The 18,887-nt window shown below is 39.9% G+C and overlaps 1 protein-coding gene across 2 annotated transcripts in view; it reads left to right on the top strand.

The window, feature by feature from the left end:
- Positions 1–18,887, top strand: part of LOC118387162 (runt-related transcription factor 2-like) — a 223,123-nt gene that overhangs the window by 153,122 nt on the left and 51,114 nt on the right. For both annotated transcript variants that reach the window (XM_052524714.1, XM_052524715.1), the window contains exon 4: positions 2,262–2,366. In XM_052524714.1, coding sequence (XP_052380674.1) covers positions 2,262–2,366 — 105 coding nt within the window. The remainder of the gene's footprint in view (positions 1–2,261; positions 2,367–18,887) is intronic.

Below are 18,887 nucleotides of genomic sequence, written 5' to 3'. Positions count from 1 at the left end.
AACAGAAGGTCAGAACGTGACACGCAGGATTTAAACACTGTTTCCCACGCTTGTTCAATGAACCATAAACATTTAATGAACATGCACCTGTGGAACGGTCGTTAAGACACTAACAGCTTACAGACGATAGGCAATTAAGGTCACAGTAATGATAACTTAGGACACTAAAGAGGTCTTTCTACGGACTGAAAAACATCAAAAGAATGATGCCCAGGGTCCCTGCTCATCTGCATGAACGTGCCTTAGGCATGTTGCAAGGAGGCATGAGGACGACAGATGTGACCAGGGCAATAAACTGCAATGTCTGTACTGTGAGACGTGTAAGACAGCGCTACAGGGAGACAGGACAGACCGCTGATCATCCTCGCAGTGGCAGACCAAGTGTAACACCACCTGCACAGGATCGGTACATCCGAACATCACACCTGTGGGACAGGTACAGGATGGCAACAACACCTGCACAGGACCGGCACGTCCGAACATCACACCTGTGGGACAGGTACAGGATGGCAACAACACCTGCCCAGCAGTGAACATACACCAGGGACAACAACAGTGCAACAACACCTGCACAGGATCAGCACGTCTGAACATCACACCTGAGGGCTGATGGAGCACAGGCTGGACTGAGGGCTTGTAGGCCTGTTGAACATCACAGGCAGGTCATCACAACAGACATCACCTGAACATCACACCAGGGACAACGATGGCAACAACACCGCCCAAGTTACACCAGGGCACAAAACAGTGCCAGACTGTTTGCCGAGCCAGACAGGACTGGCAACAACGTCGGCTATGGGCACAAACCCACCGTCGCTGGACCAGACAGGACTGGAAAAAGTGTGCTCGGTTTTTTCACCAGGGGTGACCGTTGAAGGACTGAGTGTTACACCGAGGCCTGTACTCTGGAGCGGGATCGATTTGGAGGTGAAGGGTCTGTCATTGCAGGCAATCTCATGTGGTACCCTTCCTGCAGGCTCATCCTGACATGACCCTCCAGCATGACAATGCCACCAATCATACTGCTCGTTCTGTGCATGATTTCCTGCAAGACAGGAATGTCAGTGTTCTGCCATGGTCAGTGAAGAACCTGGATCTCAATCCCATTGAGCACGTCTGGGACCTGTTAGATTGGAGGGTGAGGGCTAGGGCCATTCCCCCCAGAGATGTCTGGGACCTGTTGGATCGGAGGGTGAGGGCTAGGGCCCCCCAGAAATGTTTGGGAGCTTGCCGGTGCCTTGGTGGAAGAGTGGGGTAACATCTCACAGCAAGAACTGGCAAATCTGGTGCAGTCCATGAGGAGGAGATGCACTGCAGTACTTAATGCAGCTGGTGGCCACACCAGATACTGACTGTTACTTTTGATTTGAACCCCCCCTTTGTTCAGGGACACATTATTCCATTTCTGTTAGTCACATGTCTGTGGAACTTGTTCAATTTATGTCTCAGTTGTTGAATCTTGTTATGTTCATCCAAATATTTACACATGTGAAGGTTGCTGAAAATAAACACATTTGACAGTGGGAGGACATTTCTTTTTTTTTTGCTGAGTTTATGTGCCATATATTTTTTTCAACTGTGATGTTTCTGAACCTTTTTATTTTCATAGTTTCTACAGATCTCTCCGTTTAAATTAAAGATAAACATTTTTGCTAAGAGTATTATTATATTATTGATCGATTGACTACGACTTTTCCCTGCAGTGCTATTTGCAGAGTTAACTCCAAGTAAATGTTGCAATTCTGAAGCCATTTCTGGACCAAAAACAAGCTACAAAAAAGTACCAAAACAACACATGATTCTGTCTCTTCACATCCAAATCTGCAGAGCTGGGTTGTATCCCCAATATATCAAACATTCTATTGGTTGCAAAAATGTTGTATAATTATTTTTTTTTAAGTGTTTTTATTCTGGCGTCGTTTGGCGGATCAGTTTATTAACAGTTTATAAATACGTGCCATCGAATCGGTACATCGAAAATCTCTTCCCATGCCTTACTGTTGAATCAAGATGGTGGTGAATTAAGTTGGGTGGAATTGGGTGGTCCTTCTGTGGCTCAGTTGGTAGAGCATGGCGCTTGTAACGCCAGGGTAGTGGGTTCGATTCCCGGGACCACCCATACGTAGAATGTATGCACACACGACTGTAAGTCGCTTTGGATAAAAGCGTCAGCTAAATGGCATATATTATATTATTATTATTAAGTAGTGAATGCAGGTGATTGTCCCTCTGACTCAGTGTATCTGATGATGTTCCCACAGGAAAGAGCTTCACGTTGACCATCACAGTGTTCACCAACCCTCCTCAAGTAGCAACGTACCATCGAGCCATTAAAGTCACCGTGGACGGACCCCGCGAGCCTCGGAGTGAGTACACACACACACACACACACACACACACACACACACACGTCAGTGTTGTTGGACTGAATGGTAACAGCTAGTAAAACCAGTCAAACACAAACAGAGCTTTTCTTTATAGGAAACAGGTTTGATTATCTACACAGCAATCAACAGGTTTGATTATCTGAAAGAGCCAACAGCTAGTAAAACCAGTCAAACACAAACAGAGCTTTTCTTTATAGGAAACAGGTTTGATTATCTAAAGAGCCAATCAACAGGTGTGATCATCTAAAGAGCCAATCAACAGGTCTGATTATCTAAAGAGCCAATCAACAGGTCTGATTATCTAAAGAGCCAATCAACAGGTCTGATCATCTAAAGAGCCAATCAACAGGTCTGATCATCTAAAGAGCCAATCAGCAGGTCTAATTATCTAAAGAGCTAATCAACAGGTTTTTAATTAAACCGTGCTCTGAGAAATCATGTTGCTTCCTACGTAATGGTAAGAGAGGCTGGGCTTTAGGGGTAGATGGTGTGTGTGTGTGGGGGGGGGGTAGATGGGGTAGCAGAGTGCTAGCCTCAGCTCTATTTAATGGTGCTTATAAAAACAACTGAAGAGTATATATTTTTTTTACTATTTCCATCTAGTGCCAACTGGTCTGGCAGGCAGCTGTTCTCTCCTCCCTCGCTTTCCTCTCCTCCCTCCCTATTCATAAAAACATTATTCTCGACTCTGGCGTCTCAATGAACACTATCAAATCACAAACAACTTCCCTCTCTCCCCCTCTTCGTCTCTCTGTTACCCAGGCCTATAAACACATAGGGCACAAGGAGACAGAGAGAACGAGAGAGAGAGAGAGATACTTTGACAATATAAGTAATTTAACTTGCCATGTTAATAAAGTCTTCAGCAGTAAATGTAATTGGAGAGAGAGAGAGAGAGAGGGAGAGACAGACAGACAGACAGACAGACAGACAGACAGACAGACAGACAGACAGAGAGGGGGGGGTAGAATCTGAGCACCCGGCTACCCTACTGGGATCTGAAGTCAAATGTCTATTGTTTTGCTGACTGTCTGGTGCTTCTGTCACCAACCAAGGAGGGCCTACAGCAGCACCTAGATCTTCTGCACAGATTCTGTCAGACCTGAGACCTGACAGTAAATCTGTCAAAAAATGTTGTTCCAAAAAAAGGTCCAGACGCCAGGTCCACAAATACAAATTCCATCTAGACACTGTTGCCCTAGAGCACACACAAAAACTATACATACCTCGACATAAACATCAGCGCCACAGGTAACTTCCACAAAGCTGTGAACGATCTGAGAGACAAGGCAAGAAGGGCCTTCTATGCCATCAAAACATCCCAATTAGGATCTGGCAAAAAATACTTGAATCAGTTATAAAACCCTTCATGGTTGTGAGGTCACAAAATGGGACAAACACCAAATTCAGACTATGCTTTCAGAATTCTGCAAAAAATATGCACAACGTAAAACACCAAATAATGCAGAGCAGAATTATGCCGATACCCGCTAATGATCAAAATCCAGATAAGAGAAGTTAAATTCTACAACCACCTAAAAGGAAGCGATTCCCAAACCTTCCATAACAAAGCCATCACCTACAGAGAGATGAACCTGGAGAAGAGCCCCCTAAGCAAGCTGGTCCTGGGGCTCTGTTCACAAACACAAACACACCCCACAGAGCCCCTGGACAGCAGCACAATTAGACCCAATCAAATCATGAGAAAACAAAAAGGTAATTACTTGACACATTGGAAAGAGTTACCAAAATACCTGACCGCCGTGACTGACCCAAAATGAAGGAAAGCTTTGACCATGTAGACTCAGTGAGCATAGCCTTGCTATTGAGAAAGACCTGGCTCTCAAGAGAAGACAGGCTATGTGCTCACTGCCCACAAAATGAGGTGGAAACTGAGCTGCACTTCCTAACCTCCTGCCAAATGTATGACCATATTAGAGACACATATTTCCCTCAGATTACACAGATACACAAAGAATTAGAAAAACAATCAGATTACACAGACCCATATCTATTGGGTGAAATACCACAGTGTGACATCACAGCAGCAAGATTTGTGACTTACCACAAGAAAAGGGCAACCAGTGAAGAACAAACACCATTGTAAATACAACCCATATTTATGTTTATTTATTTTCCCTTTTGTACTTTAACTATTTGCACATCGTTACAACACTGTATAAATACATAATATGACATTTGAAATGTCTTTATTCCATAGGAACATCTGTCAGTGTAATGTTTACTGCTCATTTAATATTGTTTATTTCACTTTATTCTCTATTTCACTTGCTTTGGCAATTTTAACACGTTTCCCATGCCATTAAAGAGCGAGAGAGAGACAGAGAGAGAGACAGAGAGAGCGAGAGAGAGCGAGAGAGAGCGAGAGAGAGAGAGAGAGAGAGAGAGCGAGAGAGCGAGAGAGAGAGCGAGAGAGAGAGCGAGAGAGAGAGAGAGAGAGAGAGAGAGAGAGAGAGAGAGAGAGAGAGAGAGAGAGAGAGAGAGAGTCTTTATTCATTCATTATTCTTTTGGAACTTCTTTGAGTTTAGTGTTTACTGTTAATTTGTTTATTTCACTTTAGTTTATTCTCTACTTCACTTGAGTTTATTCTCTATTTCACTTTAGTTTATTCTCTACTTCACTTGAGTTTATTCTCTATTTCACTTTAGTTTATTATCTACTTCACTTGAGTTTATTCTCTATTTCACTTTAGTTTATTCTCTACTTTGAGTTTATTCTCTATTTCACTTTAGTTTATTCTCTACTTCACTTTAGTTTATTCTCTACTTCACTTTGGTTTATTCTCTACTTCACTTTAGTTTATTCTCTACTTCACTTTAGTTTATTCTCTATTTCACTTTAGTTTATTCTCTACTTCTTTAGTTTACTACTTCACTTTAGTTTATTCTCTACTTCACTTTAGTTTATTCTCTACTTCACTTGAGTTTATTCTCTACTTCACTTTAGTTTATTCTCTACTTCACTTTAGTTTATTCTCTACTTCACTTGAGTTTATTCTCTACTTCACTTTAGTTTATTCTCTACTTCACTTGAGTTTATTCTCTACTTCACTTGAGTTTATTCTCTACTTCACTTTAGTTTATTCTCTACTTCACTTTAGTTTATTCTCTACTTCACTTGAGTTTATTCTCTACTTCACTTTAGTTTATTCTCTACTTCACTTTAGTTTATTCTCTACTTCACTTTAGTTTATTCTCTATTTCACTTTAGTTTATTCTCTACTTCACTTTAGTTTATTCTCTATTTCACTTTAGTTTATTCTCTACTTCACTTTAGTTTATTCTCTACTTCACTTTAGTTTATTCTCTACTTCACTTTAGTTTATTCTCTACTTCACTTTAGTTTATTCTCTACTTCACTTTAGTTTATTCTCTACTTCACTTTAGTTTATTCTCTACTTCACTTTAGTTTATTCTCTACTTCACTTTAGTTTATTCTCTACTTCACTTTAGTTTATTCTCTACTTCACTTTAGTTTATTCTCTACTTCACTTTAGTTTATTCTCTACTTCACTTTAGTTTATTCTCTACTTCACTTTAGTTTATTCTCTACTTCACTTTAGTTTATTCTCTACTTCACTTTAGTTTATTCTCTATTTCACTTTAGTTTATTCTCTACTTCACTTTAGTTTATTCTCTACTTCACTTTAGTTTATTCTCTACTTCACTTTAGTTTATTCTCTACTTCACTTTAGTTTATTCTCTACTTCACTTTAGTTTATTCTTAGTTTATTCTCTACTTCACTTTAGTTTATTCTTCTTTGAGTTTATTTCTACTTTTAGTTTATTCTCTACTTCACTTTAGTTTATTCTCTACTTCACTTTAGTTTATTCTCTACTTCACTTTAGTTTATTCTCTACTTCACTTTAGTTTATTCTCTACTTCACTTTAGTTTATTCTCTACTTCACTTTAGTTTATTCTCTACTTCACTTTAGTTTATTATCTACTTCACTTTAGTTTATTCTCTACTTCACTTTAGTTTATTCTCTACTTCACTTTAGTTTATTCTCTACTTCACTTGAGTTTATTCTCTACTTCACTTTAGTTTATTCTCTACTTCACTTTAGTTTATTCTCTACTTCACTTTAGTTTATTCTCTACTTCACTTTAGTTTATTCTCTACTTCACTTTAGTTTATTATCTACTTCACTTTAGTTTATTCTCTACTTCACTTTAGTTTATTCTCTACTTCACTTTAGTTTATTCTCTACTTCACTTTAGTTTATTCTCTACTTCACTTTAGTTTATTCTCTACTTCACTTTAGTTTATTCTCTACTTCACTTTAGTTTATTCTCTACTTCACTTTAGTTTATTCTCTACTTCACTTTAGTTTTATTCTCTACTTCACTTTAGTTTATTCTCTACTTCACTTTAGTTTATTCTCTACTTCACTTTAGTTTATTCTCTACTTCACTTTAGTTTATTTCTATTTCACTTTAGTTTATTCTCTACTTCACTTTAGTTTATTCTCTATTTTTAGTTTATTCTCTACTTCACTTTAGTTTATTCTCTACTCCACTTGCTTTGGCTTTGTTAACACTTTAGTTTATTCTCTATGTCAATTTATTGACATATACATACACACTTAACATTTAGTTTAGACTTCACAGTATGTAAACACTACATCAACTTTAGAGACATATTCTCACACACAGTTTACACATTTCACAGTTTACACACACACACACACACACAGTTTACACACACACACACACTTTAGTTTACTACACACACACACAGTTTACTCTATTTCACTTTAGTTTACATTTCACAGTTTACACTACACAGTTTATTCACACACACAGTTTATTCTCTATTTCACAGCATTTCACAGACATATGCAGATTACACACACACACATACTATATTAGCTTTAGAGGCTAACTGGTTGTATGGTACTGTGATATTAGCTTTAGTTTAGGCTAACTGGTTGTATGATACTGTGATATTAGCTAGTTTATTCTCTATTTAACTTTGGTTTAATGATACTGTTGATATTAGCTAGAGGCTAACTGTTTATTATGATTTACTTTGTGATATTAGCTAGAGGCTAACTGGCTGTATGATAATGTGATATTAGCTAGTTTAGGCTAACTGGCTGTTTATGATACTGTTATATTCAGCTTTAGTTTAGGCTAACTAGCTGTATGATACTGTGATATTAGCTGGAGGCTAACTGGCTGTATGATACAGGGATATTAGCTAAAGGCTAACTGGCTGTATGATACTGTGATATTAGCTAGAGGCTAACTGGCTGTATGGTACTGTGATATTAGCTAGAGGCTAACTGATTGTGTGTGTCTTTCTCTGTGCCCACTGTAATGAGATGACTGCTCTGGGTTACCCTGTGGTTGGCCACTGCACCACAATCCGTGTGTGTTATTGCTGTTTGTAGGGCTGACTGAGGGGTGTTAATAGATGTTATCAGGGAAGTTTTGCACCCCGATAATCTGAGAGGGCACTTTAGTTTATTCTCTGGGGGAGGTGGGTTTATTCTACTTCACGTTTATTCTGAAAATTTGAGAATTTACAATTATTCGAGCACCTATACATACCTCGGCCTAAACATCAGTGCCACAGGTAACCAACCAAATCATGAGAAAACAAAAACATAATTACTTGACACATTGGAAAGAATTAACAAAAAAACAGAGCAAACTAGAATGCTATTTGTCCCTAAACAGAGAGTACACAGCGGCAGAATACCTGACCACCGTGACTTACCCAAAATTAAGGAAAGCTTTGACTATGTACAGATTCAGTGAGCATAGCCTTGCTATTGAGAAAGGCCGCCGTAGGCAGACATGGCTCTCAAGAGAAGACAGGCTATGTGCTCACTGCCCACAAAATGAGGTGGAAACTGAGATGCACTTCCTAACCTCCTGCCCAATGTATGACCATATTAGAGACACATATTTCCCTCAGATTACACAGATCCACAAAGAATTCGAAAACAATTACACTTTTGATAAACTCCCACATCTACTGGGTGAAATACCACAGTGTGCCATCACAGCAGCAAGATGTGTGACCTGTTGCCACAAGAAAAGGTCAACCAGTGAAGAACAAACACCATTGTAAATACAACCCATATTTATGTTTATTTATTTTCCACCAATAAAGCCCTTGGAATTTAATTAGCTAGAGGCTAACTGGAGAGATAGTGAGATTAGAGAGGCTAAGCTGAATGATAGAGATATTAGAGAGCTAACTGGCTGATGATAGAGATATTAGAGAGAGAGAGAGAGATGTGTATCTGTGCCATATACAGTATTACAGTAGCTGTGCTGTGATGTCCTACATGAATTGTGAACCTTTCTAATCGCAAATTAGAAAGATAGATAGATTGTAAGTGAAGGATTAAAATATTTGCCAGGAGTATTAAAATGTTGATTGACTGATTGTGCTTTCTTCCATTAACTAAGACTCCATGAAATCCCTTTCTAATGTAATTTACCCCAGACTCCATGAAATCCCATTCTAATGTAATTTACCCCGGACTCCATGAAATCCCATTCTAATGTAATTTACCCCAGACTGCATGAAATCCATTCTAATTATTTACCATATTAGAGACACATATTTCCCCAGACTCCATGAAATCCCATTCTAATGTAACTTTTTACTCCCAGACTCCATGAAATCCCATTCTAATGTAATTTACCTGACTCCATGAAATCCCACTAAGACTCCATGAAATCCCATTCTAATAATTTACCCCATATTTATGAAATTTAATGTAATTTACCCCAGACTCCATGAAATCCCATTCTAATGTAATTTACCCCAGACTCCATGAAATCCCATTCTAATGTAATTTGAACCCTAGACTCCATGAAATCCCATTCTAATGTAATTTACCCCAGACTCCATGAAATCCCATTCTAATGTAATTTACCCATTAATCCCTTTTCAGACTCCATGAAATCCCATTCTAATGTAATTTACCCCAGACTCCATGAAATCCCATTCTAATGTAATTTACCCCAGACTCCATGAAATCCCATTCTAATGTAATTTACCCCAGACTCCATGAAATCCCATTCTAATGTAATTTACCCCAGACTCCATGAAATCCCATTCTAATGTAATTTACCCCAGACTCCATGAAATCCCATTCTAATGTAATTTACCCCAGACTCCATGAAATCCCATTCTAATGTAATTTACCCCAGACTCCATGAAATCCCATTCTAATGTAATTTACCCCAGACTCCATGAAATCCCATTCTAATGTAATTTACCCCGGACTCCATGAAATCCATTCTAATGTAATTTACCCCAAAATCCATGAAATCCCATTCTAATGTAATTTACCCCAGACTCCATGAAATCCCATTCTAATGTAATTTACCCCAGACTCCATGAAATCCCATTCTAATGTAATTTACCCCAGACTCCATGAAATCCATTCTAATGTAATTTACCCCAAAATCCATGAAATCCCATTCTAATGTAATTTACCCCAGACTCCATGAAATCCCATTCTAATGTAATTTACCCCAGACTCCATGAAATCCCATTCTAATGTAATTTACCCAGACTCCATGAAATCCCATTCTAATGTAATTTACCCCAGACTCCATGAAACTAGCTATTCAACTATATATTACATTAGCTATTCAACTATGGATTATATTAGCTATTCAACTATATATTATATAATATATAATAATAATAATAATATATGCCATTTAGCAGACGCTTTTATCCAAAGCGACTTACAGTCATGTGTGCATACATTCTACGTATGGGTGGTCCCGGGACTCGAAACCCACTACCCTGTAATTTACCCCAGACTCCCATGAAACTAGCTATTCAACAACTTAGCTATTCAGAAGGACCATATTAGCTATTCAACTATATATTATATTAGCTATTCAACTATATTATTAGCTATTCATATATATATTATATTAGCTATTCAACTATATTATTAGCTATTCAAATATATATTATATTAGCTATTCAACTATATTATTAGCTATTCAAATATATATTATATTAGCTATTCAACTATATTATTAGCTATTCAAATATATATTATATTAGCTATATTATTTTCCTGATGCGATTATTCTTCAAAATAACTGTATAAAAAGCAACGCACAACCACCGATAAGTTGTGAGTATCAGAAAGGGAAACAGACGGTAGGTGTTCCTGAGAGTCGTAGCTGGGTTGCCCTCGCCTAGAACGATCAAAAATAAACAAAAGCAAAAGACATCCGAAGTTGTCTGTTTGACCGCCTGCTATTCAACTATATTATTAGCTATTCAACTATATATTATATTAGCTATTCAACTATATATTATATTAGCTATTCAACTATATATTATAGTAGCTATTCAACTATATATTATATTAGCTATTCAACTATATATTACATTAGCTATTCAAATATATATTATAGTAGCTATTCAACTATATATTATATTAGCTATTCAAATATATATTATATTAGCTATTCAACTATATATTATATTAGCTATTCAACTATATATTATATTAGCTATTCAACTATATATTATAGTAGCTATTCAACTATATATTATATTAGCTATTCAACTATATATTATATTAGCTATTCAACTATATATTATATTAGCTATTCAAATATATTATATTAGCTATTCAACTATATATTATATTAGCTATTCAACTATATATTATAGTAGCTATTCAACTATATATTATATTAGCTATTCAACTATATATTATATTAGCTATTCAACTATATATTATATTAGCTATTCAACTATATATTACATTAGCTATTCAAATATATATTATAGTAGCTATTCAACTATATATTATATTAGCTATTCAACTATATATTATATTAGCTATTCAACTATATATTATATTAGCTATTAAACTATATATTACATTAGCTATTCAAATATATATTATATTAGCTATTCAACTATATATTATATTAGCTATTCAACTATATATTACATTAGCTATTCAAATATATATTATATTAGCTATTCAAATATATATTATATTAGCTATTCAACTATATATTATATTAGCTATTCAACTATATATTATATTAGCTATTCAACTATATATTATATTAGCTATTCAAATATATATTATATTAGCTATTCAAATATATATTATATTAGCTATTCAAATATATTATATTAGCTATTCAACTATATATTATATTAGCTATTCAACTATATATTATATTAGCTATTCAACTATATGTTATAGTAGCTATTCAACTATATATTATAGTAGCTATTCAACTATATATTATATTAGCTATTTAACTATATATTATATTAGCTATTCAACTATATTATATTAGCTATTTAACTATATATTATATTAGCTATTCAAATATATTATATTAGCTATTCAACTATATATTATATTAGCTATTCAACTATATATTATATTAGCTATTCAACTATATATTACATTAGCTATTCAAATATATATTATAGTAGCTATTCAAATATATATTATAGTAGCTATTCAACTATATATTATATTAGCTATTTAACTATATATTATATTAGCTATTCAACTATATATTATATTAGCTATTCAACTATATATTATATTAGCTATTCAACTATATATTATATTAGCTATTCAACTATATATTATATTAGCTATTCAACTATATATATATATTAGCTATATTATTTTCCTGATGCGATTATTCTTCAAAATAACTGTATAAAAAGCAACGCACAACCACCGATAAGTTGTGAGTATCAGAAAGGGAAACAGACGGTAGGTGTTCCTGAGAGTCGTAGCTGGGTTGCCCTCGCCTAGAACGATCAAAAATAAACAAAAGTAAAAGACATCCGAAGTTGTCTGTTTGACCGCCTGTTTGACCGCCTGTTTGACCGCCTGTTTGACCACCTGTTTGACCTCCTGTTCGACCGCCTGTTTGACCGCCTGTTCGACGGCCTGTTCGACCGCCTGTTTGACCACCTGTTTGACCGCCTGTTCGACCGCCTGTTTGACCGCCTGTTTGACCGCCTGTTTGACCACCTGTTTGACCTCCTGTTCGACCGCCTGTTCGACCGCCTGTTCGACCGCCTGTTCGACCGCCTGTTCGACCGCCTGTTCGACCGCCTGTTTGACCGCCTGTTTGACCGCCTGTTTGACCGCCTGTTTGACCGCCTGTTCGACCGCCTGTTCGACCGCCTGTTTGACCACCTGTTCGACCGCCTGTTCGACCGCCTGTTCGACAAGGCAGAGGCAGTTCTAGAATACTATGTTGTCATTTATTCACGCATTCACACCTTGACACATTCACACCTTGACACATTCACACCTTGACACATTCACACCTTGACACATTCACACCTTGACACATTCACACCTTGACACATTCACACCTTGCCATTCACACCTTGATGCATTCACATCTTGATGCATTCACACCTTGATGCATTCACACCTTGACACATTCACACCTTGACACATTCACACCTTGACACATTCACACCTTGACACATTCACACCTTGACGCATTCACACCTTGCCACATTCACACCTTGACACATTCACACCTTGACACATTCACACCTTGATGCATTCACATCTTGATGCATTCACACCTTGATGCATTCACACCTTGACACATTCACACCTTGACGCATTCACACCGTGACGCATTCACACCGTGACGCATTCACACCTTGATGCATTCACACCTTGACGCATTCACACCTTGACGCATTCACACCTTGACGCATTCACACCTTGACGCATTCACACCTTGACACATTCACACCTTGACGCATTCACACCTTGACGCATTCACACCTTGACGCATTCACACCTTGACACATTCACACCGTGACGCATTCACACCTTGACACATTCACACCTTGACGCATTCACACCTTGACGCATTCACACCTTGACGCATTCACACCTTGACGCATTCACACCTTGACGCATTCACACCTTGACACATTCACACCTTGACGCATTCACACCTTGATGCATTCACACCGTGACGCATTCACACCTTGACGCATTCACACCTTGACGCATCTGAACGCATGTGTGAAAGCAGAAACGAGTGTGTAAACGCTTAAGAAATGTTTTTGTCTCCAATTACAGTTCATGTTATTTCAGTGTTTCAGGCTCTCATTTACACATTAGGTGTTTGGGTAGATGTACCAATAGTTACTATACATTAAGCTCTATATTAACACATCTCCCTTCATACTCCTCTACATATATCAGAGATCACTGACGTGTGTGTGTGTGTGTGTGTGTGTGTGTGTGTGTGTGTGTGTGTGTGTGTGTGTGTGTGTGTGTGTGTGTGTGTGTGTGTGTGTGTGTGTGTGTGTGTGTGTGTGTGTGTGTGTGTGTGTGTGTGTTGAACTATTCTTGTGGGGACCAGACATCCCCACGAGAAGAGTAAAAAATAATGGGGACATTTTGTTGGTCAAATGCTATTTCTAGAGGCTTTAGGGTTAAGGTTAGAATTAGGGTTAGAGTTAGAATTAGGTTTAAGGTTAGGGTATGGGTTAGGGGTAAGGGTAAGGGCATGTAGGTTAGGGTACGGGTTAGGGGTTAGGGTTAGGGGTTAGGTTAGGGTACGGGTTAGGGTTAGGGGTTAGGGTACGTGTTAGGGGTTAGGGGTTAGGGGTTAGGGTATGGGTTAGGTTAGGGTATGGGTTAGGGTATGGTTTAGGGGTTAGGTTAGGGGTTAGGTTAGGGGTCAGGGTTAGGGGTTAGGGTATGGGTTAGGTTGGGTTAGGGGTTAGGGGTTAGGTTAGGGTATGGGTTAGGGGTTAGGTTAGGGTTAGGGGTTAGGTTAGGGTTAGGCTAGGGTTAGGGGTTGGAGTTAGGGGTTAGGGTTAGGTTAGGGTTAGGGGTTAGGTTAGGGTAGGGGTTAGGTTAGGTTAGGGAATGGGTTAGGGGTTAGGGGTTGGGTTAGGGTATGGGTTAGGGGTTAGGTTAGGGTTAGGGGTTAGGTTAGCGTATGGGTTAGGGGTTAGGGTATGGGTTAGGGGTTAGGGTTAGGTTAGGGTTAGGGGTTAGGGTTAGGTTAGGGTACGGATTAGGGGTTAGGGTTAGGTTAGGGTACGGGTTAGGGTACGGGTTAGGGGTTAGGGTTAGGGGTTAGGTTAGGGTAGGGGTAAGGGGTTAGGTTAGGGTATGGGTTAGGGGTTAGGGGTTAGGGGTTGGGTTAGGGTATGGGTTAGGGGTTAGGTTAGGGTTAGGGGTTAGGTTAGGGGTGAGGTTAGGGTATTTTTTTATTGTATTTTTTTATTTCACCTTTATTTAACCAGGTAGGCTAGTTGAGAACAAGTTCTCATTTGCAACTGCGACCTGGCCAAGATAAAGCATAGCAGTGTGAACAGACAACACAGAGTTACACATGGAGTAAACAATTAACAAGTCAATAACACAGTAGAAAAAAGGGGAGTCTATATACAATGTGTGCAAAAGGCATGAGGAGGTAGGCGAATAATTACAATATTGCAGATTAACACTGGAGTGATAAATGATCATGTACAGGTAGAGATATTGGTGTGCAAAAGAGCAGAAAAGTACATAAATAAAAACTGTGGGGATGAGGTAGGTAAAAATGGGTGGGCTATTTACCAATAGGTTATGTACAGCTGCAGCGATCAGTTAGCTGCTCAGATAGCTGATGTTTGAAGTTGGTGAGGGAGATAAAAGTCTCCAACTTCAGCGATTTTTGCAATTCGTTCCAGTCACAGGCAGCAGAGTACTGGAACGAAAGGCGGCCGAATGAGGTGTTGGCTTTAGGGATGATCAGTGAGATACACCTGCTGGAGCGCGTGCTACGGATGGGTGTTGCCATCGTGACCAGTGAACTGAGATAAGGCGGAGCTTTACCTAGCATGGACTTGTAGATGACCTGGAGCCAGTGGGTCTGGCGACGAATATGTAGCGAGGGCCAGCCGACTAGAGCATACAAGTCGTAGTGGTGGGTAGTGTAAGGTGCTTTAGTGACAAAACGGATGGCACTGTGATAAACTGCATCCAGTTTGCTGAGTAGAGTGTTGGAAGCGATTTTGTAGATGACATCGCTGAAGTCGAGGATCGGTAGGATAGTTAGTTTTACTAGGGTAAGCTTGGCAGCAGATTGAGTGAAAGAGGCTTTGTTGCGGAATAGAAAGCCGACTCTTGATTTGATTTTCGATTGGAGATGTTTGATATGGGTCTGGAAGGAGAGTTTGCAGTCTAGCCAGACACCTAGGTACTTATAGGTGTCCACATATTCAAGGTCGGAACCATCCAGTGTGGTGATGCTAGTCGGGCATGCGGGTGCAGGCAGCGATCGGTTGAAAAGCATGCATTTGGTTTTACTAGCGTTTAAGAGCAGTTGGAGGCCACGGAAGGAGTGTTGTATGGCATTGAAGCTTGTTTGCAGGTTATATAGGTTAGATAGCACAGTGTCCAATGACGGGCCGAAAGTATATAGAATGGTGTCGTCTGCGTAGAGGTGGATCAGGGGATCGCGGAGGTAAGCCCAGGCACTGGGTGATGATGAGAGAGGTTTTATCTCTGGACATCCTGGTTGTAATGGGTGAGGTCACCGCATATGTGGGAGGTGGGACAAAGGAGGTATCAGGGGTATGAGGAGTGGGACTAGGGGCTCCATTGTGAACTAAAACAATGATAACTAACCTGAGCAACAGTATACAAGGCATATTGACATTTGAGAGAGACATACAGCGAGGCATACAGTAATCACAGGTGTTGAATTGGGAAAGCTAGCTAAAACAGTGGGTGAGACAACAGCTAATCAGCTAGCATAACAACAGCAGGTAAAATGGCGTTGACTAGGCAACGGGGCCGACAGATAAAACAAACAAGCAGAATGGAGTACCGTGATTAATGGACAGTCCAGCGTGCATCAGCTATGTAGCCAAATGATCAGTGTCCAGGGGGCAGCGGTGGATGGGGCAGGGGGGCTGGACTGGCGAGTGTTATCCAGGTTTAAAAAAACTAACAATGACTAAGTAGCTTGTAGCTAGTTAGCTGGTTAGCTTCTGGGGGTTCTTAAGTGTGTTCTAAAAATAAAAAATAATAGCGACTCCGTATCACATTGGGTGAGGCAGGTTTCCGGAAGGTATAAACAAATTTAAAAAATCGGGAAGAGATAGAAAGTACATATGGGCCACTGCGATGCAGACGGTTAGCAGGCCTGTGCTAACAAGCTAACAGATTAGCAGGCCGGCGTAAACACGGTAGTAGTTAGCGGACCTGGGCTAAACAAGCTAGCAGTTAGCATGCCGAATTAGCAAGCAAGGAGATAGCGAGAGAGAGTTAGCCTTTGGAGGACGTCGCGATGGGGTGAGTCTGTTTATTCCTCTTCATGCAGTGACATCTATAGACCGGTCGTGGATCTGGGTATAGAAGCCCAGGAGTATGCTAGGAACACAGGAGCTCCGGCCGGGCTAGCTTCAAGCTACGTGGGTGGAAACGCTAGCCAGGAGTAATCAACCAGGGTTGCGGTTTAGCTCGATAGCTAGTTGTGAAGATCCAGCTGAAAAAAAAAAATCCGTTTGCGGAGGGAATCCGGGGATAAAAAATAAATAGGTCCGTTATGCGTTACCCCTAACCCTAACCCAACCCCTAACCCCTAACCCCTATGGTTAGCGTTGCGTTGTTCGAACTGGCGAGAGCTTTCAAATCAAATCAAATCAAATTTTATTTGTCACATACACATGGTTAGCAGATGTTAAATGCGAGTGTAGCGAAATGCTTGTGCTTCTAGTTCCGACAATGCAGTGATAACCAACAAGTAATCTAACTAACAATTCCAAAACTACTGTCTTATACACAGTGTAAGGGGATAAGGAATATGTACATAAGGATATATGAATGAGTGATGGTACAGAGCAGCATACAGTAGATGGTATCGAGTACAGTATATACATATGAGATGAGTGTGTAGACAAAGTAAACAAAGTGGCATAGTTAAAGTGGCTAGTGATACATGTGTTACATAAGGATGCAGTCGATGATGTAGAGTACAGTATATACATATGCATATGAGATGAATAATGTAGGGTAAGTAACATTATATAAGGTAGCATTGTTTAAAGTGGCTAGTGATATATTTACATAATTCCCATCAATTCCCATTATTAAAATGGCTGGAGTTGGGTCAGTGTCAATGACAGTGTGTTGGCAGCAGCCACTCACTGTTAGTGGTGGCTGTTTAACAGTCTGATGGCCTTGAGATAGAAGCTGTTTTTCAGTCTCTCGGTCCCAGCTTTGATGCACCTGTACTGACCTCGCCTTCTGGATGATAGCGGGGTGAACAGGCAGTGGTTCGGGTGGTTGATGTCCTTGATGATCTTTATGGCCTTCCTGTAACAACGGGTGGTGTAGGTGTCCTGGAGGGCAGGTAGTTTGCCCCCGGTGATGCGTTGTGCAGTCCTCACTACCCTCTGGAGAGCCTTACGGTTGAGGGCGGAGCAGTTGCCGTACCAGGCGGTGATACAGCCCGCCAGGATGCTCTCGATTGTGCATCTGTAGAAGTTTGTGAGTGCTTTTGGTGACAAGCCGAATTTCTTCAGCCTCCTGAGGTTGAATAGGCGCTGCTGCGCCTTCTTCACGACGCTGTCAGTGTGAGTGGACCAATTCAGTTTGTCTGTGATGTGTATGCCGAGGAACTTAAAACTAGCTACCCTCTCCACTACTGTTCCATCGATGTGGATAGGGGTGTTCCCTCTGCTGTTTCCTGAAGTCCACAATCATCTCCTTAGTTTTGTTGACGTTGAGTGTGAGGTTATTTTCCTGACACCACACTCCGAGGGCCCTCACCTCCTCCCTGTAGGCCGTCTCGTCGTTGTTGGTAATCAAGCCTACCACTGTTGTGTCGTCCGCAAACTTGATGATTGAGTTGGAGGCGTGCGTGGCCACGCAGTCGTGGGTGAACAGGGAGTACAGGAGAGGGCTCAGAACGCACCCTTGTGGGGCCCCCGTGTTGAGGATCAGCGGGGAGGAGATGTTGTTGCCTACCCTCACCACCTGGGGGCGGCCCGTCAGGAAGTCCAGTACCCAGTTGCACAGGGCGGGGTCGAGACCCAGGGTCCGAGCTAAAGGTTAGCTGATGACCGGTTAGCTGAAGACCGCTAGCATAGCTGGTGGTTAGCTGGCTAGCTTCAGTTGAGGGGTTCCGGTTCTGAAGTAAATATAAATACTTTAGGAAAAGTAGCTACATTGGGTGAGGCGGATTGCAGGAGAGTATTTGGAAGGTGAGGTTTAGCAAAATGTTTTTAAAGATATGCGAAGAAAAATATCTGAAACGAAAAAGAGACGATATTTACAGATATTTACAGAGAGACGATACCACAGGACGACTTACTGCTACGCCATCTTGGATCACTAGATGATGGGTTAGGGGTTAGGGTTAGGTACGGGTTAGGGGTTAGGTTAGGGTATGGGTTAGGGGTTAGGGGTTAGGGTACGGGTTACGGTTAGGGTTAGGTTAGGGTACG

Source organism: Oncorhynchus keta, chromosome 8 (genome assembly GCF_023373465.1).
Source record: "Oncorhynchus keta strain PuntledgeMale-10-30-2019 chromosome 8, Oket_V2, whole genome shotgun sequence".
In the NCBI taxonomy this organism is placed as follows: domain Eukaryota; kingdom Metazoa; phylum Chordata; class Actinopteri; order Salmoniformes; family Salmonidae; genus Oncorhynchus; species Oncorhynchus keta.
This window is presented reverse-complemented; position numbering and strand designations above follow the sequence as displayed.